The sequence below is a fragment of the Salvelinus fontinalis genome, chromosome 26 (genome assembly GCF_029448725.1).
Source record: "Salvelinus fontinalis isolate EN_2023a chromosome 26, ASM2944872v1, whole genome shotgun sequence".
NCBI classification, from domain to species: domain Eukaryota; kingdom Metazoa; phylum Chordata; class Actinopteri; order Salmoniformes; family Salmonidae; genus Salvelinus; species Salvelinus fontinalis.
Window position 1 is genome coordinate 31355799 of NC_074690.1, and position 27783 is coordinate 31383581.

Sequence of the window (27783 nt, forward strand, 5' to 3'; positions counted from 1 at the left end):
GTCAATGACCTGAAGAGAGCCGGGACCACAGTCTCAAAGAAAACCATGAGTAACACACTACGCCGTCATGGATTAAAATCCTGCAGCGCACGCAAGGTCCCCCTGCTCAAGCCAGCGCATGTCCAGGCCCGTCTGAAGTTTGCCAATGACCATCTGGATGATCCAGAGGAGGAATGGGAGAAGGTCACGTGTTCTGATGAGACAAAAATAGAGTTTTTTGATCTAAACTCCACTCGCCGTGTTTGGAGGAAGAAGAAGGATGAAAATAACCCCAAGAACACCATCTCAACTGTGAAGCATGGAGGTGGAAACATCATTCTTTGGGGATGCTTTTCTGCAAAGGGGACAGGACGACTGCACCGTATTGAGGGGAGGATGGATGGGGCCATGTATCGCGAGATCTTGGCCAACAACCTCCTTCCCTCAGTAAGAGCATTGAAGATGGGTCGTGGCTGGGTCTTCCAGCATGACAACGACCTGAAACACACAGCCAGGGCAACTAAGGAGTGGCTCCGTAAGAAGCATCACAAGGTCCTGTAGTGGCCTAGCCAGTCTCCAGACCTGAACCCAAAAGAAAATCTTTGGAGGGAGCTGAAAGTCCGTATTGCCCAGCGACAGCCCCGAAACCTGAAGGATCTGGAGAAGGTCTGTATGGAGGAGTGGGCCAAAATCCCTGCTGCAGTGTGTGCAAACCTGGTCAAGAACTACAGGAAACGTATGATCTCTGTAATTGCAAACAAAGGTTTATGTACCAAATATTAAGTTCTGCTTTTCTGATGTATCAAATACTTATGTCATGCAATAAAATGCAAATTAATTACTTAAAAATCATACAATGTGATTTTCTGGATTTTTGTTTTAGATTCCGTCTCTCACAGTTGAAGTGTACCTATGATACAAATGACAGACCTCTACATGCTTTGTAAGTAGGAAAACCTGCAAAATCGGCAGTGTATTAAATACTTGTTCTCCCCACTGTACTTCCAGACACAAATGAGAGAACACCTCACTCTGACCATTTTCCTCACCCTAGCAGAGGTGGTTAAGCTGTTTACGTGTTATCTAGAGCGTTTGTGACTGTAACTGCTGTTGGAAACAATGAATTTACGAATGAGAGTGCTCTGAAATCGGAGTAGATAACCAAAGTGAATTTAGGAACGCACCCTTTGATTCCTCAGAGACAAAATTGATTACTTCAATAGCTGACCATGATGATACATTGATGAACTATACTGAACAAAAATATAAACGCAACATGTAAAGTGTTGGTCCCATGTATCATGAGCTAAAATAAAAGATCCCGGAAATGTTCCATATGCACAAAAAGCTTATCTGAATTTTTTTTGCACAAATTTGTTTACATCCCTTTTAGTGAGCATTTCTCCTTTTCCGATATAATCCATCCACCTGACAGGTAAGGCATATCAAGAAACTGGTTAAACAGCATGATCATTACACAGGTGCACCTTGTGCTTGGGGTCAATAAAAGGCCACTCTAAAATGTGCAGTTGAGTTACACAACACAATGCCACAGATGTCTCAATTGGCATGCTGACTCCAGGAATATCCACCAGAATTGTTGCCAGAGAATTTTATGTTCCTTTCTCTACCATAAACCGCCTCCAATGCCATTTTAGAGAATTTGGCAGTGCATCCAACCGGCCTCACAACCGCAAATAACGTGTAACCATGCCAGCCCAGGAACTCCATATCAGGCTTCTTCACCTGCGGGATCGTCTGAGACCAGCCACCCGGACAGCTGATGAAACTGTGGGTTTGCACAACTTAAGAATTTCCACACAAACTGTCAGAAACAGTTTCAGGGAAGCTCATCTACGTGCTTGTTGTCCTCACCAGGGTCTTTACCTGACTGCAGTTCAGCATCGTAACTGACTTCAGTGGCAGATGGCAGGTGGGTGAGCGATTTGCTGATGTAAACATTGTGAACAGAGTGCCCCATGGTGGCGGTGGGTTTATGGTATGGGCAGTCATTAGCTACGGACAGTGAACACAATTGCATTTTATCGATGGCAATTTGAATGCACAGAGATAACGTGACGGAATACTGAGGCCGATTGTCGTGCCATTCATCCGCCGCCATCACCTCATGTTTCAGCTGTTGTGGTGACCATATTACTGCCACACCGGCAGTCACGAGTCATAAAGGCAGTCAAATACCACATGACGTTTATTCACTGTAATTAGGCTTCTCCAAGCTCTGATGCAGCTGCTGGTCATTAGTAGCCTACCAAACTTGCTAACTGCCTGGTACTCAGCACTCTATTGTCCCTCTAATCACTCTGACATCAATGCAAATGTAATTGAAAATCGAATCAAAAACTTAATGAGAGCCCATGACCTCATGTTGCGCATCATTTCTATATCAATCAATCAAATTGATTTATAAAGCCCTTTTTACATCAGCCGATGTTACAAAGTGCTTTACAGAAACCCAGCCTAAAACCCCAAACAGCAAGCAATGCAGATGTAGAAGCACAGTGGCTAGGGAAAACTCCCTAGAAAGGCCAGAACCTAGGAAGAAACCTAAAGAGGAACCAGGCTATGAGGGGTGGCCAGTCCTCTTCTGGCTGTGCCGGGTGGAGATTATAACAGAACATGGCCAAGATGTTCAAACGTTCATAGATGACCAGTAGGGTCAGATAATAATAATCACAGTGGCAACAGATCAGCACCTCCGGAGTAAATGTCAGTTGGCTTTTCATAGTCGATCATTCAGAGTTAGAGACAGCAGGTGCGGTACAGAGAGAGTCCAGGGTCAGGTCAGGGTTCCATAGCCGCAGGCAGAACAGTTGAAACTGTAGCAGCAACATGACCAGGTGGACTGGGGACAGCAACGAGTCATCAGGCCAGGTAGTCCTGAGGCATGGTCCTAGGGCTCAGGGCCACCGAGAGAGAGAGAGAAAAGAAAAATAAAGATTTAAATTCATGCAGGACACCGGATAAGACAGGAGAAAGACTCCAGATATAACAAACTGACCCTAGCCCCCCGACACAAACTATTGCAGCATAAATACTGGAGGCTGAGACAGGAGGGGTCAGGAGACACTGTGGCCCTGTCCGACGATACCCTCGAACAGGGCCAAACAGACAGGATATAAGACCACTCACTTTGCCAAAGCACAGCCTCCACACCACTAGAGGGATATCTTCAACCACCAACGTACTATCCTGAGACAAGGCCGAGTATAGCCCACGAAGATCTCCCCCACGGCACGAACACGAGGGGGGCGCCAACCCGGACAGGAAGATCACGTCAGTGACTCAACCCACTCAAGTGACGCACCCCTCCTAGGGACAGCATGGAAGAGCACCAGTAAGCCAGTGACTCAGCCCCTGTAATAGGGTTAGAGGCAGAGAATCCGAGTGGAGAGAGGGGAACCTGCCAGGCAGAGACAGCAAGGGTGGTTCGTCGCTCCAGTGCCTTTCCGTTCAGCTGCATACCCCTGGGCCAGACTACACTCAATCATAGGACCTACTGAAGAGATGAGTCTTCAATAAAGACTTAAAGGTCGAGACCGAGTCTGCGTCTCTCACATGGATATGGCAGACCATTCCATGAAAATGGAGCTCTATAGGAGAAAGCCCTGCCTCCAGCTGTTTGCTTAGAAACTCTAGGGACAATAAGGAGGCCTGCTTCTTGTGACCGTAGCGTACGTGTACGGCATGCGCAAATCGGAAAGATAGGTAGGAGCAAGCTCATGTAATGCTTTGTAGGTTAGCAGTAAAACCTTGAAATCAGCCCTAGCTTTAACAGGAAGCCAGTGTAGAGAGGCTAGCACTGGATTAATATGATACATTTTTTGGTTCTAGTCAAGATTTTAGCAGCTGTGTTTAGCACTAACTGAAGTTTATTTAGTGCTTTATCCGGGTAGCCAGAAAGTTGAGCATTGCAGTAGTCTAATCTAGAAGTGACAAGCATGGATACATTTTTCTGCATCATTTTTGTACAGAAAGTTTATGATTTTTGCAATGTTACGAAGATGGAAAAAAAGCTGTCCTTGAAATATTCTTGATATGTTCGTCAAAAGAGAGATCAGGGTCCAGAGTAACGAGGTCCTTCACAGTTTTATTTGAGATGACTGTCAAGATTAATTGTCAGATCCAACAGAAGATTTCTTTAATTCTTGGGACCTAGAACTAGCATCTCTGTTTTGTCCGAGTTTAAAAGTAAAACATTTGCCGCCATCCACTTCCTTATGTCTGAAACACAGGCTTCCAGGGAGGGCAATTTTGGGGCTTCACAATGTTTCATCGAAATGTACAGCTGTGTATCGTCCGTATAGCAGTGAAAGTTAACATTATGTTTCCAAATGACATCACCAAGAGGTAAAATATATAGTGACAACAATAGTGGTCCTAAAATGGAACCTTGAGGAACACCGAAATGTACAGTTGATTTGTCAGAATATTGCGCAAGAGTGATGGCCTCTACTAAAAAGAGGAGGATCCCATCAGCTTTCTATAGGCTAGCCCTACTATATTTATTTCTCAACTTTCCTAATATTAAGCACATTGCTTATATTTACAACAGGAATATAGCCTACCTGGCTGGCATGAAAATTAACCACGGGAAGAGCGTCCTCCATTCGTTATTTAAGTGCATAGATTACATGTATTTTTTGGTGCATGATAATGGTCCATTCTAAATCCAAACAAATTTCACACATACACTAAATAATATATGTAAAGATTAAATCAAGAATTGTCTGTTGGGAGGCTATTAGCCTATCACTTGTGAATGATATATTATCACTTGTGAATGATGCCCAGTTTAAGAAACAATGCCTTGTTTTGCCACTTTTTAGAATCATAGTCATTAACCTCATGTAGCCTAGCCCATAGGCCTATTTGTTTTGATAAGGTTTGTATCACAACTAAACTGTCCAAATGAAATTAAGTGCAGTCGGGAAATTCTAGGCATTATCAAGTGCTTGTAAAATTGTGAATGAGTAACTGATATAGTTTGTACGTCCTGCGCAAAAATACAAAGCAGAGCTCATGCCTTTCAAGCTACTTTTTTCAAATCATTATTAGAGTCGCATGATGCAGCCTTACAATGTATAAACATCTAAACATATAGCCCAACGTTTGTAGAACAACTAAAGTTACATTAATAACTCAAAATGAAGCATAGAGGAATGAATACCTATTTCTTTGTTAACCACTCAACACAGAATATCCGCATGTGCGCACTCCCTCATTGTTTGGTAAAAATATATTTTCTATTTTATTCAGCTTTGTTCAATTGTATTCTTCATACTATAAAATAATGCCACAGAATTCTAAGAAAATCTTGTCTGATAAATTAACTAGTGTAGCCCACAGTCAATTGGCATAGCCAGATCAGGACCTAACATAAAGACAACTCACAGTATGCTATTCTGTTCATCTGAAATAGACTACATTTTCCTCATATCATGATTTTTTATTTTTTAGACCTGTCTAAAATGAATAAGGGATTTATTGTGATGGTGTAGGCTATATTACATGGATTTATTAGACTTTTTAAAATGTAGATATTCCAAAGGTCTGCATCAGTGGGCTAGCTAGGAGATGCTAAATGTGTTTATGTTAATTAACAGTCAATTACCATGAGACCGACAGTTATTTGCTTGACAATCACTGGCTGACGAAATTTCATGACCGCCACAGCCCTATCCACACCCCTACATGTTTAAAAGGTATATGCGACCAACGGATGCATATCAGTATTCCCAGTCATGTGAAATCCATAGATGAGGACTTTATTTATTTAAATTGACTGATTTCCTTATGAACTGTAACTCAGTAGAATCTTTGGAATTGTTGCATGCTGCAATTACAGTGCATTCGGAAAGTATTCAGACCCCTTGACCTTTTCCACATTTTGTTACATTACAGCCTTATTCTAAAATGGATTACATACATTTTTTTCCTCATCAATCTAAACACAATACCTCATAATAACCCCAGAAGCGAAAACAGGTTTTTAGACATTTTTGCAAATCTATATAAAAATCTATATTTACATAAGTATTCAGATCCTTTGCAATGAGACTCGAAATTGAGCTCAGGTGCATTCTGTTTCCATTGATCATCCTTGGAGTCCACCTGTGGTAAATTCAAATGATTGGACATGATTTGGAAAGGCACACACTTGTCTATATAAGGTTCCACAGTTGACAGTGCATGTCAGGGCAAAAACCAAGCCATGAGGTCGAAGGAATTGTCTGTAGAGCTCCGAGACAGGATTGCGAGGCACAGACTTTGGAAAACTGGGGAAGTGTATCCAAACATTTCTGCAGCATTGAAGGTCCCCAAGGACACAGTGGCCTCCATCGTTCTTAAATGGAAGAAGTTTAGAACCACCAAGACTCTATGTAGAGCTGGCCGCCCGGCCAAACTGTGCAATCGGGGCAGAATGGTCACTCTGACAGAGCTCCAGAGTTCCTCTGTGGAGACGGGAGAACCTTCCACAAGGACAACCATCTCTGCAGCACTCCATCAATCGGACCTTTATGGTAGAATGGCCAGATGGAAAAGGCACATGACAGTCCGCTTGGAGTTTGCCAAAAGTCACCTAAAGATTCTCAGACCATGAGAAACAAGATTCTCTGGTCTGATGACACCAAGATTGAACTTGTTGGTCTAAATGCCAAGCATCACGTCTGGAGGAAAACCTGGCACCATCCCTACGGTGAAGCATGGTGGTGGCAGTATCATGCTGTGGGGATATTTTTCAGTGGCATGAACTGGGAGACTATTCAGGATCGAGCGAACGATGAACAGAGCAAAAAGAGATCCTTGATGAAAACCTGCTCCAGAGCGCTCAGGACCATGGACTGGGGCGGAGGTTCACCTTTCAGCAGGACAACGACCCTAAGCACACAGATAAGACAATGCAGGAGTGGCTTAGGGACAAGTCTCTGAATGTCCTTGAGTGGCCCAGCTAGAGCCCGGACTTGAACCCGATCTAATATCTGTGGAGAAACCTGATAATAGCTGTGTAGCGACGCTCCCCATCCAACCTGACCGAGCTTGAGAGGATCTGTAGAGAAGAATGGGAGAAACTCCTTAAATACAGGTGTGCCAAGCTTGTAACGTCATACCCAAGAAGACTCGAGGCTGTGATCTCTGCCAAAGGTGCTTCATCAAAGTACTGAGTAAACGGTCTGAATTATTTAAGCTTGCATTTTCTGTGTAACGGCAATGTCACCCAACATCTGCAGCTCATGTTATTGTGGGTGCTGGTGCATGTTGCTGCAGCTCATGTAGGTATTCTTTGGATGAGATCCATCGTTGGAGCAGTCCTGTGCCCTTCCAGGAGTAATGTATGGATTAAAAAATACCTCTAGACATGTATATACACATCTGCTTTTCCATGAAATTATATTGGTTTATTGCTACGAAATATTTCCTTTTCACCTTTGAAACCTGACGATTGGCATGCACTACTTGAATGCTCTACACTGATATACAATTATCAAAATCTCCCTACCATCATATCTAAACCAATATGACACCAAAACAACTTGATTGGAGCTACACAACACACTCCCTGCCTCTCGTCATGAGCTGTTAGTCCATTACTGAGAACCACATACCGGATTTTTAACAGGGTCGTTAGCATTAGGGTCGTAAGACATTTTTTTTGCCTAGAATTAGCTCAATATCTAGGCACCGGATAAGAACGAGACTGCAGCATCCATAAAGTGACCTTTAGACTTGCCACCTTTCAGACTGAATACGTTTGTAGGGGCAACAGTTTTGATTACATTTAGAATTGATCATTCTCACATGCTAATTTCTGTCCAATAAGAACCAACAATGTGCTACCTTTCTGTAGCAATTTTGACCATGCTTACTTCTTTTTTTTAGCTGAAGCTCAGAGTTCTAAACACCAGTCGGTTGCTCGGCAACAACGCCGCTGTTTGCACCAGGTTGCCAGTCATAAGAAGTGTATGCTAATAAACCTAGGCTACTGTAAATAGCTAGGTAGTTATATGGTGGTATTCAAACTGAGGTTAATAAAAAAAAACGCATACAGATATTTTGATTCGCTAGGTAGCTAGTCAACGTTAGCTAACATTCTAGAGGGTTAACACAGTGTCCGGTTACTTTTCACTGTGTTCCCAGATAATCTGAAATTGCCATCCACAAATAAAAAGTAGTCACAGTGCATCCAGGAAAAACAAAATCAGAATCACTGAGGTTCAGTTAATCTCGCCCGGGCGCCTGTGTAGGCGTGTTTGCACCAGTTGTAAATCGATTGCATTCGATTTGGAACAGGGCTGCCTCCCAGGCGTGAGCCAGGTACCCCGCTCTGTCCGACGATGAAGTTGGCTCAAAACAAGGGATGTAATTAAGCACGTGCAGTAATGAGTAGGATTTGTGTTTATACATGCAAAATATATTGCTTTTGATAAAAACGCATTATCTGCCTTCCCTTCTCGCTTTCGCCCGAAGACGTGACTGGCCATGGCCCGGTGTACCCCGGGACAGATGAATCGAATCCGCTCTCTGCTTGCTTAAATTGTGTGCGATGCTATGCACAGTCAAAAGAAAATGACATGCTTGCTAACTTGGTTAGCTATGTAATTAAATTTGTATTTTTCAACAAGTCAACTGTTTTAGACTATTATATTGTAGCGACCCGCACAGACAGCTGTGTGTTATGTGTTAGGTTAGTAGGTGGTTGTGTTGTACTGACCAGTACACAGTGTTCGCGGGGTCCGACATGTCAATCAACCTGCTATCTGCCAATCACGGGAATGCCTGGAATGTTCTGATGCCGGGCATCCTGGCGGTTGGCGGAGTGGCACCCAGTTTGCACCCAATTGCACCCAGTACACATGGTACTTCACACACTATCAATACTTAAAATGTACTGTAGCTACTGTAGTAGGTCAAAGTTGTGTGCTGGAAAACACATTAGCATTGTGATGCTAATGTGAGTTTCCTTTCTTTTTTGGCTTCAGACCAATGCCTACTTCTCACTTAAAACAGTTTTTTGTTGTTGTTTTTAATACAGTACTGTATGAGGAGATCCAATCCTTGCTATGAGGAAGAATATAGGGTAAATATATTCCCTGGTTATGTCATGCCCCAGTAGTGGTTTAACATGTTTAACCTCTTTTAGAGGTTAACGTGTCTTGGCGAAAGCAAATTTTTAAGTGTTCTTAGATTGAACCTAAACCTGTAAATTACAGTAAATGGGCCAATCAATCAGGTCTGGGCGTAGCAAAGATAGTCAAAATTGGCAAAAATGTTGACTACACTTAACTTGTTGACAAAACGTATTGATGATGGTGTTGAGAAAGAAATGCTGCATGTCATAACATGCCAGTTTGTTTTTCTGAGGCATGTCCTGAATGTTAAGTGATCAGCCTTTAGTATTATCTCATTGAGAGTTTGACACAAGCCTTCCCTGTCTTTCTGTAGGACCTTAGGGCTTTTACCTCCCCCATACTGAATGCAGAGTCTGGTGGCTCGGAAAAGGATGGCTCTCCTAAGGTAAATTGTCTTCTCTTCATACTCATGTTTACACACAATGAAGGTACTCTTGACTAACAGCGTTGTGATTCTCACCTTTTACCTTTCATTTTTCTAGTTTTAAGTTATCTGAGCATAGTGTTTGGACACAGGCAGTGAGACAGTCAGACAATCATTGTTCCCGGAGCCCTCTGCTGTAATGAAAAGGGCTGAGGGGAGGGAGTGTCGCGGTACTGCTAAAGAAGGGGGTGGACGTCTGACAATCACCTGTGAAGATAGATCTCACATGACAGTGGGTTTGTAGATGTCATGGTAGAGGTCCTTCTGGACATATGAAGGTTGCTCTGCAGAAGCTCAGGGTTATACTGACAGATCAAACCAAACAGGATGAATGCAAGGTAATCTTCAAATTGAATTCGATCAAATCACATTTTATTCATCACATGCTTTGTAAACAACAGGTTTAGACTAACCGTGAAATGCTTACTTACAGGCCCTTCCCAACAATGCAGAGAGAATGAAAATAGAGAAATAATAGAAAAAAGTAATGACATGTAATAATAAATACACAATGAGTAACGATAACTTGCCTATATACACGGGGTACCAGTACTAAGTCAATTTGCAGGGGTACGAGGTAATTGTGGTAGATACAGTGCATTCGCAAAGTATTCAGACCCCTTTACCTTTTCCACATTTTGTTACGTTACAGCCTTATTCTAAAATGGATTAAAACTTCTTGTGAATAGGGGGCGCTGTTTTCACTTTGGGAAAAAATCGTGCCCAATTTAAACGGCCTCGTACTCTATTCTAGATCGTACAATATGCATATTATTATTACTATTGGATAGAAAACACTCTCAAGTTTCTAAAACTGTTTGAATTATATCTGTGAGTAAAACAGAACTTATTTGGCAGCAAACTTCCAGACAGGAAGTGAAAAATCTGAAAACGATGCTCTGTTCCAGGGCCTGCCTATTCAATTGCTTAATATTTATGGATTTGCATGCACTGCATACGCCTTCCACTAGATGTCAACAGGCAGTGGAAAGTGGAATGGGGTGTCTAGCTTGATCTGAGGTCGAACAAGAGCTCTTGGAATGACGTGACCAGAATTTCCTTTCTCTACCTAGGCACGGGAAGGACATCAAAATTGGCTTCTGAAAAGCGTTCGGTATACACGGTGGATATCTCCGGCTCTGAATGTATTTGATAGATGTGATAAAAACATCATAAAGTCGTTTTTTTCAACCGAGTTGTATCAGTTTCTTCAACGTTTATTGCGACTTTTGGAATTGTCCTTTCTTTGCGTCAGGAGAAGATAGGCATGTTCACGCCACATGGCTAGCTAAGGTTGCTAATTCGACAGGAGAAAAGGACATTCTAAAACCAAACAACGATTTATTCTGGACCTAGGACTCCTTGTACAAGATTATGATGGAAGCTCAGCAAAAGTAAGAACAATTTATGATGTTATTTCTGTGGAAAATGTTGAGTCCTATTTTCCTCCCTTTTTGCGGGCGCTGTCTCGCTATAACGTAAACTGTTTGTTATGGTAAAGTTATTTTTTTAAATCTAGCACGGAGGTTGCATTAAGAACTGGTGTATCTTTCATTTGCTGCCCAACATGTATTTTTTAGTAAGGTTTATGATGAGTTCTTTGGTCAGATTAGGTGAGTGTCCAAAATATCTCCGGACAATTTGGTGAATCGATGCTACATATTCACAATGTATAACTACGGTTTGCAGCTCAAAATATGCACATTTTCAAACAAAACATAAGTGTATTGTATAACCTGATGTTATAGGACTGTCATCTGATGAAGTTGGTCAAGGTTAGTGATTAATCTTATATCTTTTGCTGGTTTTTGCGATCGCTACCTTTTGGTGCTGATAAATGCATTTGTGTGTTTGGCTATTGTGGTAAGCTAATATAATGCTATATTGTGTTTTCGCTGTAAAACACTTAAAAAATCTGAAAAATTGGCTGGATTCACAAGATGTTTATCTTTCATTTGCTGTACACCATGTATTTTTCATATATGTTTTATGATGAGTATTTAGGTATTTCACGTTGCTCTCTGTAATTATTCTGGCTGCTTTGGTGATATTTTTGATGGTAGCTGCAATGTAAAACTATGATTTATACCTCAAATATGCAAATTTTCGAACAAAACATAAATGTATTGTATAACATGTTATAAGACTGTCATCTGATGAAGTTGTTTCTTGGTTAGTGGTGACTAAGTATATCTCTATTTGGTCGGTTTTGTGATAGCTACCTATGCGGTAGAAAAATTGTGAAAATATGCGGTTGAGTCTTGCTATTGTGGTTAGCTAAATAGAAATACATATTGTGTTTTCGCTGTAAAACATTTTAAAAATCGGAAATGATGGCTGGATTCACAAGATGTTTATCTTTCATTTGCTGTATTGGACTTGTGATTTCATGAAAATTATATTATATGATTTAAATTAACGTTTTTCCTCATCTTTCTATACACAATACCCCATAATGACAAAGTGAAAACAGGTTTTTATACATTTTAGCAAATGTATAAAAAAAATGAAATACCTTATTTACATAAAGATTCAGACCATTTGCTACCTGACTCTAAATTGAGCTCAGGTGGATCCTGTTTCCATTGATCATCCTTGAGATGTTTCTACACCTTGATTGGAGTCCACTTGTGGTAAATTCAATTAATTGGACATGATTTGGAAAGGTACACACCTGTCTATATAAGGTCCCACAGTTGACAGTGCATGTCAGAGCAAAAACCAAGCCATTAGGTCGACGGAATTGTCCGTAGAGCTCTGAGACAGGATTGTGTCGAGGCATTGATCTGGGGAATGGTAACACAAACTTTCTGCAGCATTGAAGATCCCCAAAAACACAGTGGCCTCCATCATTCCTATATGAAATAAGTTTGGAACCACCAACAGCTCTTCCTAGAGCTGGCTAGATTAAACCAAGATTTAAATCTTCGGCCTGAATGCCAAGGAGGAAACCTGACACCATCCCTAAACCATCTCTGGGGATATTTTTCATCAGCAGGGACAGGGAGAATAGTCAGGATTGAGGGAAAGCTGAACAGAGCAAAGTACAGAGAAATCCTTGATGAAAACCTGCTCCAGAGCGCTCAGGACCTCAGAAGAAGACTTGAGGCTCTAATCGCTGTCGAAAGTGCAGAGTAAAGGGTCTGAATACTTATGTCAATGTGATATTTCAGTTTTTTATTTTTAATACATTTACAAAAATGTCTAAACTGTTTTTGCTTTGTCATTATGGGGTATTATATGGGTTGATGAGGGGGAAAAACTATTTAATACATTTTAGAATAAGGCTGTAACAAAATGTGGAAAAAGTCAAGGGGTCTGAATACTCTCTGAATGCACTATATGTGCATATAACCGAATAGGCAACAGGATATGTAATGAACAGTAGCAGCAGCGTATGTGATGATTAAAACAAAAGTTTGTGCGAAAAGGGTCAATGCATATAGCCAGGGTAGCTATTTGGTTAACGTTTTAAGCTGTTCAGGGTCCTGTTGGTTCCAGACTTGGTTTATCGGTGCCGTGCGGTAGAAGAGAGAACAGTCTATGACAGGGTGTTTGACTTATTTATAGTAGAAAGTATGCTAAGTGTCAAAGACTGTCAGAGATGTTTAGACAACTTCTTGGTTGTGCAAGCTCTGGCTAGATGTGGCTCCTTTGGTTGTGAGTTTGGCAGTGATTTGGTTTTACCTCGTTCTTTTTCTATCATGTTTTTTTCTACCAACTCCTTAGACTGCCTCCTTGCACTTCCCCACCCACAGTCTCCAGACATGGTCGGATCAAAAACAGGAAATTGATCCCTGCAAAGCAAGCTTCCTCTTTCCTCACTGTCTTTACATGGTCTGAGTCAGTCTTTTCGTCCTTTCACTTTTTTCTTTTCCCAACAACCTCAGTCTTTTCTACGAATTCTTAGGATTTGATTGTTCTCTTTTTTTCAACTGTCCAGAGTATACTGTATGTAGTGAATGAACCACCTGTCTTTCCTCGTGTTTTGAATGATCTGCTGATAAAACTCTCCAAGGTGACTCGCTTGCCTAAACACGTTCTTTCGCAAGAAGTCGCTGCTAAATGAATAAAGGGGAAACACTGTAATGTGATAGCACTGACTACATATGGTTTCATATCTCACACAAAGAGAAGTGGCTTCACCCAAGCCCTGAACATCTCTCCTACAGATGCTGATATCAAGCCTTAGAAATTCCACTCAGGCTCTAATGCAAAATACATCCAGCAGAGACATTTTGGGAATCATTTTATGCTGATGATGAACTTTGGTTTCTTTGACTGTAGTCCATAAAGCCTCTGTCATAGTATTTCCAGGTGTCATCCGCCTGGCTGTATAGTGACACATTGTACACAAATAAACCAGGTATTTGCTTGAGTGTATGTAAATGAAATTCCCTCATCTCCTTTCTTCTATCTCAGGGAGAGGTCTGCTGCCACTCTGCCAGCCTAACTAAAGGACTCTTAGTGAGGGGTGGTGCTGCTGGTGTCAGCCAACCATCTAGTCCCATGTTTTCCCCTACCCACTCCCAGTCTCGGACCAGTCCGGGCTCATCTAGAACCATCTTCCCCTACCCCTCCACCCACCAGGACCGCTCACCGCCCAAGTCGCCCTGCCGCCTCAACTTCAGTGGTATCTTCCGCTCTTCATCCAACTCATCATCCAACTCTAGCATCAAGCTCTTCTCTAGGACAAGGAAAGGTAATACAAATAAATGTATTTCACAGAGCCGACTGTGGTTTCCAGTATTTACATGCGGAAAAACCTCAAGACAGGAAGTTATCAGCATTATTTTGATCTTAGAATTTGATTCTGACAGAATTATCTATTGCTGAATTATGTGCAGATGCACTGTTGTAATAATATGGAATAAATAGCATGGCAAACACAGGTAGCTCTTCAAAAGAAAATGGTCACAACACTAAAACCCTATACAGTCACAGCACATTAGTGCTAAAAAGCCCTGCAAGAGCTGTATGGGGCAGCAGTCCCCTCCTGGAAAGCAAACAATGCAAACATAATCTCATTGCCTTGTCCTGAGAGTATTCTTGGTCTTTAGTTTAGAGAGGGCCATACCATATTATTAGAGGACTAGACAGATGGGCTTCCTTCCTCGTTTAGACTCGTATCATCAGTGTCGCTGTCACCAACTTCTTGGGGTAAAAATATAGAAAGTGACAGAAACAAATAGAAACTCTAAAGCAAGCATGTCAGATTGTGTTAATGTATTGTGCTGCTGGCCTCTGGGATTCATTGAACTAGAGTCCAAGCATAAGGACAAAATTATATTGTTATAATTACATAGTCAAGAACACAAAACAATGGTAGTAATTTTGTAAGGGCTATTTTACCAAGAAGGAGAGTGGACTCCAGAGTGAAGGAAAGCAGGCAGCAAGTGCTCAGCATATGTGGGAATTCCTGGATGAGATAATGCCATGTGGATGACGGATCACCACCTCAAGCTGAACCTCGGCAAGACGGAGCTGCTCTTCCTCCCGGGGAAGGACTGCCCGTTCCATGATCTCGCCATCACGGTTGACAACTCCATTGTGTCCTCCTCCCAGAGCGCTAAGAACCTTGGCGTGATCCTGGACAACACCCTGTCGTTCTCAACTAACATCAAGGCGGTGGCCCGTTCCTGTAGGTTCATGCTCTACAACATCCGCAGAGTACGACCCTGCCTCACACAGGAAGCGGCGCAGGTCCTAATCCAGGCACTTGTCATCTCCCGTCTGGATTACTGCAACTCGCTTTTGGCTGGGCTTCCTGCCTGTGCCATTAAACCCCTACAACTCATCCAGAACGCCGCAGCCCGTCTGGTGTTCAACCTTCCCAAGTTCTCCCACGTCACCCCGCTCCTCCGCTCTCTCCACTGGCTTCCAGTTGAAGCTCGCATCCGCTACAAGACCATGGTGCTTGCCTACGGAGCTGATCATTAAGAGTTGAAAAACAACAGGTCTGGGACAGGTGGCGGTTCCATAACCGCAGGCAGAACAGCTGAAACTGGAATAGCAGCAAGGCCAGGCGGACTGCGGACAGCAAGGAGTCACCACGGGCGGCAGTCCCGACGCATGGTCCCAGGGCCCAGGTCCTCCGAGAGAAAGAAAGAGAGAAGGAGAAAATTAGAGAGAGCCAAGATTTTCAAAATGTTCATAAATGACAAGCATGGTCAAATAATAATCAGGAATAAATCTCAGTTGGCTTTTCATAGCCGATCATTAAGAGTTGAAAACAGCAGGTCTGGGACAGGTAGGGGTTTCGTAACCGCAGGCAGAACAGTTGAAACTGGAATAGCAGCAAGGCCAGGCGGACTGGGGACAGCAAGGTGTCAGCATGCCCGGTAGTCCTGACGTATGGTCCTAGGGCTCAGGTTCTCAGAGAGAACGAGAGAATTAGAGAGAGCATACTTAAATTCACACAGGACACTGGATAAGACAGGAGAAGTACTCCAGGTATAACCAACTGACCCTAGCCCCCCGACACATAAACTACTGCAGCATAAATACTGGAGGCTGAGACAGGAGCGGTCAGGAGACACTGTGGCCCCATCCGAAGAAACCCCCGGACAGGGCCAAACAGGAAGGATATAACCCCACCCACTTTGCCAAAGCACAGCCCCCGCACCACTAGAGGGAAATCCTCAACCACCAACTTACAATCCTGAGACAAGGCCGAGTAAAGCCCACAAAGGTCTCCACCACAGCACAAACCAAGGGGGGGCGCCAACCCAGACAGGAAGATCACGTCAGTAACTCAACCCACTCAAGTGACGCACCCCTCCTAGGGACGTCATGAAAGAGCACCAGCAAGCCAGTGACTCAGCCCCTGTAACAGGTTTAGAGGCAGAGAATCCCAGTGGAGAGAGGGGAACCGGCCTGGCAGAGACAGCAAGGGTGGTTCGTTGCTCCAGAGCCTTTCCGTTCACCTTCACACTCCTGGGCCAGACTACACTCAATCATATGACCTACTGAAGAGATAAGTCTTCAGTAAAGACTTAAAGGTTGAGACCGAGTCTGCGTCTCTCACATGGGTAGGCAGACTGTTCCATAAAAATGGAGATCTATAGGAGAAAGCCCTGCCTCCCGCTGTTTGCTTAGAAATTCTAGGGACAATTAGGAGGCCTGCGTCTTGTGACCGTAGCGTACGTATTGGTATGTACGGCAGGACCAACTCGGAAAGATAGGTAGGAGCAAGCCCATGTAACGCTTTATAGGTTAACAGTAAAACCTTGAAATCAGCCCTTGCCTTAACAGGAAGCCAGTGTAGGGAAGCTAGCACTGGAGTAATATGATCAAATTTATTGGTTCTAGTCAGGATTCTAGCAGCCGTATTTAGCACTAACTGAAGTTTATTTAGTGCTTTATCCGGGTAGCCGGAAAGTAGAGCATTGCAGTAGTCTAACCTAGAAGTAACAAATACATGGATTAATTTTTCTGCACCATTTTTGGACAGAAAATTTCTGTTTTTTGCAATGTTACGTAGATGGAAAAAAGCTGTCCCTGAAACAGTCTTGATATGTTCGTCAAAAGAGAGATCAGGGTCAAGAGTAACGCCGAGGTCCTTCACAGTTTTATTTGAGACGACTTTACAACCATCAAGATGAATTGTCAGATTTAACAGAAGATCTCTTTGTTTCTTGGGACCTAGAACAAGCATCTCTGTTTTGTCCGAGTTTAAAAGTAGAACGTTTTCAGCCATCCACTTCCTTATGTCTGAAACACAGGCTTCTAGCGAGGGCAATTTTGGGGCTTCACCATGTTTCATTGAAATGTACAGCTGTGTGTCATCCGCATAGCAGTGAAAGTTAACATTATGTTTTCGAATAACATCCCCAAGAGGTAAAATATATAGTGAAAACAATAGTGGTCCTAAAACGGAACCTTGAGGAACACCGAAATGTACAGTTGATTTGTCAGAGGACAGACCATTCACAGAGACAAACTGATATCTTTCCGACAGGTAAGATCTAAACCAGGCCAGAACTTGTCCGTGTAGACCAATTTGGGTTTCCAGTCTCTCCAAAAGAATGTGGTGATCGATGGTGTCAAAGGCAGCACTAAGGTCTAGTAGCACGAGGACAGATGCAGAGCCTCGGTCTGACGCCATTAAAAGGTCATTTACCACCTTCACAAGTGCAGTCTCAGTGCTATGATGGGGTCTAAAACCAGACTGAAGCATTTCGTATACATTGTTTGTCTTCAGAAAGGCAGTGAGTTGCTGCGCAGCAGCTTTTTCTAAAATTTTTGAGAGGAATGGAAGATTCGATATAGGCCGATAGTTTTTTATATTTTCCGGGTCAAGGTTTGGCTTTTTCAAGAGAGGCTTTATCACTGCCACTTTTAGTGAGTTTGGTACACATCCGGTGGATAGAGAGCTGTTTATTATGTTCAACATAGGAGGGCCAAGCACAGGAAGCAGCTCCTTCAGCAGTTTAGTAGGAATAGGATCCAGTATGCAGCTTGAAGGTTTAGAGGCCATGATTATTTTCATCATTGTGTCAAGAGATATAGTACTAAAACACTTAAGTGTCTCTCCCGATCCCAGGCCCTCGCAGAGCTGTGCAGATCCAGGACAGCTAAGCCCTGGAGGAATACGCAGATTCAAAGAGGAGTCCGTAATTTGCTTTCTAATGGTCATGATCTTTTCCTCAAAGAAGTTCATGAATTTATTACTGCTGAAGTGAAAGCCATCCTCTCTTGGGGGATGCTGCTTTTTAGTTAGCTTTGCAACAGTATCAAAAAGAAATTTGGGATTGTTCTTATTTTCCTTGATAAAGTTGGAAAAGTAGGATGATCGAGCAGCAGTGAGGGCTCTTCGGTACTGCACGGTACTGTCTTTCCAAGCTAGTCGGAAGACTTCCAGTTTGGTGTGGCGCCATTTCCGTTCCAATTTCCTGGAAGCTTGCTTCAAAGCTCGGGTATTTTCTGTATACCAGGGAGCTAGTTTCTTATGACAAATGTTTTTCGTTTTTAGGGGTGCAACTGCATCTAGGGTATTGCGCAAGGTTAAATTGAGTTCCTCAGTTAAGTGGTTAACTGATTTTTGTCCTCTGACGTCCTTGGGTAGGCAGAAGGAGTCTGGAAGGGCATCAAGGAATTTTTGTGTTGTCTGAGAATTTATAGCACGACTTTTGATGCTCCTTGGTTGGGGTCTGAGCAGATTATTTGTTGCGATTGCAAACGTAATAAAATGGTGGTCCGATAGTCCAGGATTATGTGGAAAAACATTAAGATCTACAACATTTATTCCATGGGACAAAACTAGGTCCAGAGTATGACTGTGGCAGTGAGTAGGTCCAGAGACATGTTGGACAAAACCCACTGAGTCGATGATGGCTCCGAAAGACTTTTGGAGTGGGTCTGTGGACTTCTCCATGTGAATATTAAAATCACCAAAAATTAGAATATGATCTGCTATGACTACAAGGTCTGATAGGAATTCAGGAAACTCAGAGAGGAACGCTGTATATGGCCCAGGAGGCCTGTAAACAGTAGCTATAAAAAGTGATTGAGTAGGCTGCATAGATTTCATGACTAGAAGCTCAAAAGACGAAAACGGCATTTTTTTTTTTTGGAAATTGAAATTTGCTATCGTAAATGTTAGCAACACCTCCGCCTTTGCGGGATGCATGGGGGATATGGTCACTAGTGTAACCAGGAGGTGAGGCCTCATTTAACACAGTAAATTCATCAGGCTTAAGCCATGTTTCAGTCAGGCCAATCACATCAAGATTATGATCAGTGATTAGTTCATTGACTATGATTGCCTTTGAAGTGAGGGATCTAACATTAAGTAACCCTATTTTGAGATGTGAGGTATCACGATCTCTTTCAATAATGGCAGGAATGGAGGAGGTCTTTATCCTAATAAGATTGCTAAGGCGAACACCGCCATGTTTAGTTTTGCCCAACCTAGGTCGAGGCACAGACACAGTCTCAATGGGTATGGCTGAGCTGACTACACTGACTGTGCTATTGGCAGACTCCACTAAGCTGGCAGGTTGGCTAACAGCCTGCTGCCTGGCCTGCACCCTATTTCATTGTGGGGCTAGAGGAGTTAGAGCCCTATCTATGTTGGTAGATAAGATGAGAGCACCCCTCCAGCTAGGATGGAGTCCGTCACTCCTCAGCAGGTCAGGCTTGGTCCTGTTTGTGGGTGAGTCCCAGAAAGAGGGCCAATTATCTACAAATTCTATCTTTTGGGAGGGGCAGAAAACAGTTTTCAACCAGCGATTGAGTGCTGAGACTCTGCTGTAAAGCTCGTCACTCCCCCTAACTGGGAGGGGGCCAGAGACAATTACTCGATGCCGACACATCTTTCTAGCTGATTTACACGCTGAAGCTATGTTGCACTTGGTGACCTCTGACTGTTTCATCCTAACATCGTTGGTGCCGACGTGGATAACAATATCTCTATACTCTCTACACTCGCCAGATTTAGCTTTAGCCAGCACCATCTTTAGATTAGCCTTAACGTCGGTAGCCCTGCCCCCTGGTAAACAGTGTATGATCGCTGGGTGATTCGTTTTAAGTCTAATACTGCGGGTAATGGAGTCGCCAATGACTAGGGTTTTCAATTTGTCAGAGCTAATGGTGGGAGCCTTCGGCGTCTCAGACCCCGTAACGGGAGGAGTAGAGACAAGAGAAGACTCAGACTCCGACTCGCTACATAATGGGGAAAACCGGTTGAAAGTTTCTGTCGGCTGAATGAGCGACACCGGTTGAGCATTCCAACAGCATTTCCCTCCAGAAGCCATGAGAAAGTTGTCCGGCTGCGGGGACTGTGCGGGGGGATTTATACTAACGTTACTATCTGTACTTACTGGTGGCACAGACGCTGTTTCATCCTTTCCTACACTGAAATTACCCTTGCCTAACGATTGCGTCTGAAGCTGGGCTTGCAGCACAGCTATTCTCGCCGTAAGGCGATCGTTCTCCTGTATATTATGAGTACAGCGACTGCAATTAGAAGACATCATGTTAATGTTACTACTTAGCTTCGGCTGTTGAAGGTGTTGACGAACCATGTCCAGATAAAGCGTCCGGAGTGAAAAAGTTGAATGAGGGAAAAAAGTTGCGATGGAAAAACTAAAATTATAAACGGTAATTAAAAACAAAAACAAAACAAAAAACGTAAAGTTGTCAGCTAGCAAAGTAAAGTAAATGCGCCATTTCCACATATGTATACACTGGTAAAGTGCTGGAGATCAGATATTCCAATCTGGGGTACGCGTACCCCCAGGGGGTATGCGTACCCTTGCTGGGAATGCCTGACAGCACAATACCATCGGGGGTACGCCAAATAAAAATGTGATTCACATCAACAACAAAAAATACAAAATAAATTATATTTTAAAATAAATAAAACGGTACATTTATATTTTCCAACGGGGCTATACATTTTTGAAGTTTTTTTCCGCCTCGCCCGAGTAGACTCGTTTCACTGCCAAAAATTAAATCAAACCATCTAGTGTTCAGCGAAATAACACAATGTCAAATACAGGTAGAGCGAGATTAAAGACGACCTTCGAGTAGTAAAACATGTATAAAAGTAACAGATACCATTAATAAGAAGTGGCTGAAAGCATCTTATATGGTGAGCTACCGATACTATTGGAGAGGGGACTTAATTCTTCCTTCTGCCGCAGATATGGCTGGGACAAAAGGCCCAAAAAACTATACAGACAATGCCTTCATCAAACACTGTTTCACGACGCATCAGTGACATGACAGGAGATGTTTTGAAACAATTACTGCTTCACATACAAGCCAGTGAATTATATGTGTTACAGCTGGATGAGACAGATGTTGCGGGCCTGGCACAGCTCCTGGTATATGTTACGTTTATGGGGGGTCAATTAAGGAAGACATCTTCTGGAAACCAGGACAACATAAAATAATATTTTTAAAGTACTGGACAGCTTTGTGACATCAAATGGAGTTTGGTGGTCCAGATTAGAGGTCGACCGATTATGATTTTTTAATACCGATACCGATTATTGGAGGACAAAAAAAGCCGATTACCGATTAATCAGCCGATTTTTATTTTTTATTTTATTTATTTATTTTTATACATTTTTTATATATATATATATATATCATACACACACACACACACACACACACATTTTTGTAATAATGACAATTGCAACAATACTGAATGAACAATGAACACTTTTATTTTAACTTAATATAATACATAAATACACACACGCACACAGCTCTGAAGTGACAATGATACTGAAGAGTCTGCTTAGGAGACAAATACTCTCAACTGTTTGAATAAAAATAGAGTTTAAGTTACCTGTGATTAATGTTGAAAACAAAAACTTTAATTTCTATATGCAGGAAATCCTATTTTAATAATGGGCATGGTAAGAATTGACAACCAAAGTGCGAGTCATAATTCCCATGACACCTAGCAAAATCTGAAAAGCGGTTCCTTCATTTATTCCATAGGATATTTTTAGATTCACTTAAAATAAGGTCTGTGTTTCGTGTAGGCTTACATCACCGTGCCAATTTTATAACTGTGTAGATATCCATAGGACAAGGTAACTCTGATCAATATTGGCTAAATATAAGCGAAGATAAAAAAAATTGTAGAGTGGATTTATGAAAATATGTTGACAAACGTTACCTTATCCTAGTGAGATTTACACGGGTATCAAAACGTCGAGGCGGTTTAAGCCTGCACGAAACACAGACCTTATTTGAAGTAGATCAAGACATTCTCTATGGAAGACATGAACGGTAAAATAACGAAGGAACCCCTTTCAAATTCAGCCGCAAGTTTATTACAGGAATTATAACGCGTCGACTATTTCTCTCTAAACCATATACCTTTGACTAATCCGGAAACTATCACCTCGAAAACAAAACGTTTATTCCGTTCCGTATTTTATCTAACGGGTGGCATCCATGAGTCTAAATATTCCTGTTATATTGCACAACCTTCAATGTTGTCATAATTACGTAAAGTTCTGGCAAATTAGTTCGCAAAGAGCCAGGCGGCCCAAACTGTTGCATATACCCTGACTCTGCGTGCAATGAACGCAAGAGAAATGGCACAATTTCACCTGGTTAATATTGCCTGCTAACCTGGATTTCTTTTAGCTAAATATGCAGGTTTAAAAATATATACTTGTGTATTGATTTTAAGAAAGTCATTGATGTTTATGGTTAAGTACGCATTGGAGCAATGACAGTCATTGATTGATTGTTTTTTATAAGATAAGTTAATACTAGCTAGCAACTTACCTTAGCTTACTGCATTCCCGGGTGGCGCAGTGGTCTAGGGCACTGCATCGCAGTGCTAGCTGCGCCACCAGATTCTCTGGGTTCGCGCCCAGGCTCTGTCGCAGCCGGCCGCAACCGGGAGGTCCGTGGGGCGACGCACAATTGGCATAGCGTCGTCCGGGTTAGGGAGGGTTTGGCCGGTAGGGATATCCTTGTCTCAGTATGTAAAATGTAATGAAATGTAAAAAAAATAATAATAAATGTAATAAAAAATGTATGCACTCTACTGTAAGTCGCTCTGGATAAGAGCGTCTGCTAAATGACTAAAATGTAAATGTAAATGCATCCGCTAACAGGCAGCCTCCTCGTGGAGTGCAATGTAATCAATGCAAGATTGGATCCCCCGAGCTGACAAGGTTAAAAATCTGTCGTTCTGCCTCGTTTAGGCCGTCATTGAAAATAAGAATGTGTTCTTAACTGACTTGCCTAGTTAAATAAAGATTAAATAAAGGTGTAAAAAAAAAAAAAAAAAAAATTTAAACCGGCGACCAAAAATACCGATCTCCGATTGTTATGAAAACTTGAAATCGTCCCGATTTAATTGGACAGATTTCAAGTTTTCATAACAATCGGAAATTGGTATTTTTGGGTGGCGATTAAAAATAAAATAAAAATAAATATATATATATATATATATATATATATATATATAAATATATTACACCTTTATTTAATCTTTATTTAACTAGGCAACATACAGAAATGCGCTGGTTATCAAGGGGCAAAGTATTGACACGTTTTTTTTAAATTGAGAGACTAGCTTAAAGTTCTCTACTGACCATCATTTTCACTTGTCTGACCACTTGCATGATGACGAGTTTCTCACATGACTGGCCTATCTGGGTGATGTTTTTTCTCGCCTGAATGATCTGAATCTAGGATTACAGGGACTCTCCGCAACTATATTCAATGTGCGGGACAAAATTGAGGCTGTCTCATGAACACGAAGAGAGACCGAGAGCTGGTTTCAAGCGCAGGGCGCAGCAGGTGTTTATTGCAAAGGACCATAGGAGGAGGCAGGTAGCTGAGTCCAGGGGCAGGCAGAAGGTCATACACAGGGGGTCCAAAAGGGCAACAGTACAGGCAGAGAAAAGGCTAGTAACGTATTCCGGGAGGTCAGGCAATAGGTAAATAGGCTAAAGTACAGGCAGGGAATAGGCAAAGGGCCTCGTTAGTGAGGCAGGCAAAAACTATCATACACAGGAAAAACAGAGCTCCGAAAGACAAGTCACAATACCTCACAGTGATGGGGTGCAAAGAACTGAACTAAATAGTGTGTGATAATGACATACAGGTGTGTCAAAAGGTGATTAGAGTTCAGGTGATTGGGATCTGGAGAGTGAGCTGCGTTCAGGGGATCTATGTGTTTGAGGGTGTGACTTGGAAAGAGGGCTGGAAGGTGATCTGCGTTCGGGGGATCTACGTGTTTGAGGGTGTAAGTTGGAAGCAGACGTTGCACTATGATTAAGAAGTTGGAGCTCTTTTCTTTCTGCATTAACAAGGACAACACACAGGTCTTTCTATCATTGTATGATTTTATTTGTATGAAAATTAACTCAAGCTTACGGACAATGTCAAATGTGATATAGCGAAGCACCTGAGTGAGTTGGGTGCACAATTACGCAGGTACTTTCCCGAAACGGATGACACAAACAACTGGATTCTTTATCCCTTTCATGCCCTGCCTTAACCAATCGCGCTGTTAAGACACTGATGCCCTTTGCAACCATGTACCTATGTGAGAGTGGATTCTCAGCCCTCCCTAGCATGAACACTAAATACAGGCACTTTATTTAGTGTTCACAGACTGTGTGTGGAAAATGATTTAAGACCGAGACTCTCTCCAATACAACCCAACATTGCAGGGTTATGTGCATCCTTTCAAGCACACCCTTCTCATTAACCTGTGGTGAGTTATTCACAATTTTCGATGAACAAATAACATTTTATATGTAAGATGGTTAAATAAAGATTACAATTATTGATAATTATTATTTGTGCCCTGGTCCTTTAAGAGCTCTTTGTGACAACTCACACTCATTCTTATGTTTAATAAATGTATCGTATAGTGTGTGTGTGGCAGGCTTACGATGATGGCAAAAAACAACATTTGAGAGTGCGCTGACCCTGGTGCTAGAGGAGGCACGCAGCTGGAGGTTGAATGTTTGAAGGGGTACGGGACTATAAAAGGTTTGGGAACCAATGCTGTAGATAATGAATATGAGGTTGAAAAGTGGCGGAATTGCCCTTATTAAGCTCTTCATTGACAGTACTGGTATAGTTGATTGTCTAATGCAAACTAGTCTGTTGTGCATAGAAATACTTTGGTTAAAAGGTTAATCATTTTCCCTGGCTGGGATTCACCCATTCTTCCCAGCTCCTATCGCTAATAAACTAAATTAAAAGTAAAACAATAAAATAACAATAAAGAGGCTAAATACAGGGGGTACCGAGTCAATGTGCGGGGGTACAGGTTAGTCAGGTGATTTGTACATGTAGGTAGAGGTAAAGTGACTATGCAAAAAAAAAAAGCCTCTGAAGTGGCTTGTTTGGCAGTTTATAGTGAAATGCTTAATCTGGGGCCTTAGCTTGGGGCAAGCTCTGTTTCTTCATGAAGATTGATATGGGTCACCAACCACATTGAAACTCATATTCTGACTGTAGACACTACTCTTCAAGGTTCATGGCAACCATTTGCCACAAGGGTGTGCTATATCCCCTGTTCTTTCCTTGCTCTGTTCCATCCCTCACATTATGAGAAGTTGTTTGGAGCTGGAACCATGAATGTGTTTTGGATGTCAAGAATAATATATTTTCTCTAAGGGTCCATATGCCTGGCATACATTGGATTTTTGGTTTTATGCTATAATATAGTAAGCTATTTGTTGTTCAAGGTCATTTAAAAATGATTTATGTTTTCATTGAATCAGGTTGATGCCTGTTTGTTCCAATGCCATCCTGGCTGCATTTGTCTTCCACAAATATAATCAGAATGTCCCTCAGTTTTATAGTGTTTTTTACATGTGTTGTTTACCATAGTCTGGACATTGTCACTCCCTCCCCGTGGCAGACAACTGTAGCTCTTTCATGCCCTTATCTGGTAATGCCCAAACAGACTTGTTTCAAGTTCTTCAGGCAGGCAGGCAGTCTGCATCTTTCTTTCCCAAGTTCTGTCACTGTCTCCCCTTCCCCTGCGTACTGTATAATATGGTCAGTAAATTAAGGAAGTGGGTAGTTTTTATAAATTGCCCTCAATTCACTGAGACCCATGACAATATAGTATAAAATGAAAGAGACTACATTGAAAGTGAAGAGAAGTCTAGAGAAAGAAGAAGAAATGCTCATGAAGTATTTCTCTCCCTAGTTTATGCAAGCCAAGCGTAAAATCAATGGCGGTGTCATAGGTAAACAGAGGAACAGGAAGTCAAAGGTAACACCCTGACTGCATCTCCTCATTCATGCTCTGCTGAACTGTTTATTGACTTGTTTGGGCTGATCAGTTGCATAACCGTTTTGAATGGATCTGGGGTAGTGGCGAAGGCAGTCAATAGTGTCATAACTAACTGGGTCATCGCAGGGCGTTGTGGGGGGTGTTAGTGTATTGAGTGGAACCCGTCTGATCAGATAAATCTACAGCTGCCAGCCCAGGGAGAGACCATGGGGCCTACCTTTAGTCAGCTGAGGATGGTTGAGGGAATTTGTGACTTGGCTCAGCACTCTTTAAAGGTCAGTCTTAATGAGTTAGCTACAGTACTGGGACAGTGATCTGACCTAGCTGTCTCTCTGTTAGGCAGTTGACGTGGTCTGGGGAGTTGACAGATCTTACACAACCTCCATGAGTCACGACAGGTAGGGCTGTGACTGTCATGGAATTTGAGGTTATGGCAGGGTTTCCCAAACTCGGTCCCCGGAACCCCAGGGGGTACACGTTTTTTTTTTTGCCCTAGCACTATACAGCTGATTTTAAAATAATCAACTAATCATCAAGCTTTGATCATTTGAATCAGATGTGTAGTGTCCGACCGAGTTTGGGAATCTCTGGGATGCAGTAATTGGCCAGGCCAATCTACACGGTCACCGACATAACCGTTGGGGGGAGGATTGGCGCGTATCACACTCAAAAGAAGCACGTGGCTTTTCTCTGCAACTTCACTATTACCAGTAGCAATTCATTATTTTTAATCAAGTTATTACCTTGAAATATTATTAGTCTAGTATATTAATTAAGAAATGTCAGATTGGAGAGGAATTCTGAAAAAATACATATTCCGATTTTGACGCACTAAACTATTCACACCAAGTCCAAAGCATTTATCTCCAATTTACAGAACAATTAACAGAACAAAAACTAAGAAGGCCTACACGCAACATGTCCACAGCCTATTTATCAGCGTTGATTAGGCCATAAACTATGAAAAGATTCCGTAACTAATTATACCATGCCAGGTTGAACAGGATTTTTTATTTATTTAACCCCCCCACTACACCCCCCCCCCCCCCCCCCCCCTTCAGAGGACAAATATCTTTTAGTGTTTTTTGTTCAGATTTTTTGCTACATATACACTACGTTTCAAAAAGAAAAAGTTTGGGGTCACTTAGACATTTCCTTGTTTTTTGAAAGAAAAGCTTTTTTTTTGTTGGTCCATTTAAAATAACATCAAATTGATCAAATCAACGTTTAGTTGTCACGTGCGCCGAATACAGCTCACTTACAGTCTCTAACCAATAGTGCAAAAAAGCTATTAGGTGAACAATAGGTAAGTAAAGAAATAAAAACAACAGTAAAAAGACAGTGAAAAACAGTAGCGAGGCTACATACAGACAGTGGTTAGTCAGGCTGATTGAGGTAGTATGTACATGTAGATATGGTTAAAGTGACTATGCAAATATGATGAACAGAGAGTAGCAGCAGCGTAAAAGAGGGGTTGGAGG

At 42.1% G+C, this 27783-nt stretch overlaps 1 protein-coding gene across 1 annotated transcript in view; it reads left to right on the forward strand.

Annotated features, from left to right (window-relative positions):
• Positions 1-27783, forward strand: part of LOC129824109 (5'-AMP-activated protein kinase subunit gamma-2-like) — an 81563-nt gene that overhangs the window by 7317 nt on the left and 46463 nt on the right. The window contains exons 2-3 of the mRNA XM_055883458.1: positions 9442-9513; positions 13975-14254. Of these exons, the coding sequence (XP_055739433.1) occupies positions 9442-9513; positions 13975-14254 (352 nt within the window). The remainder of the gene's footprint in view (positions 1-9441; positions 9514-13974; positions 14255-27783) is intronic.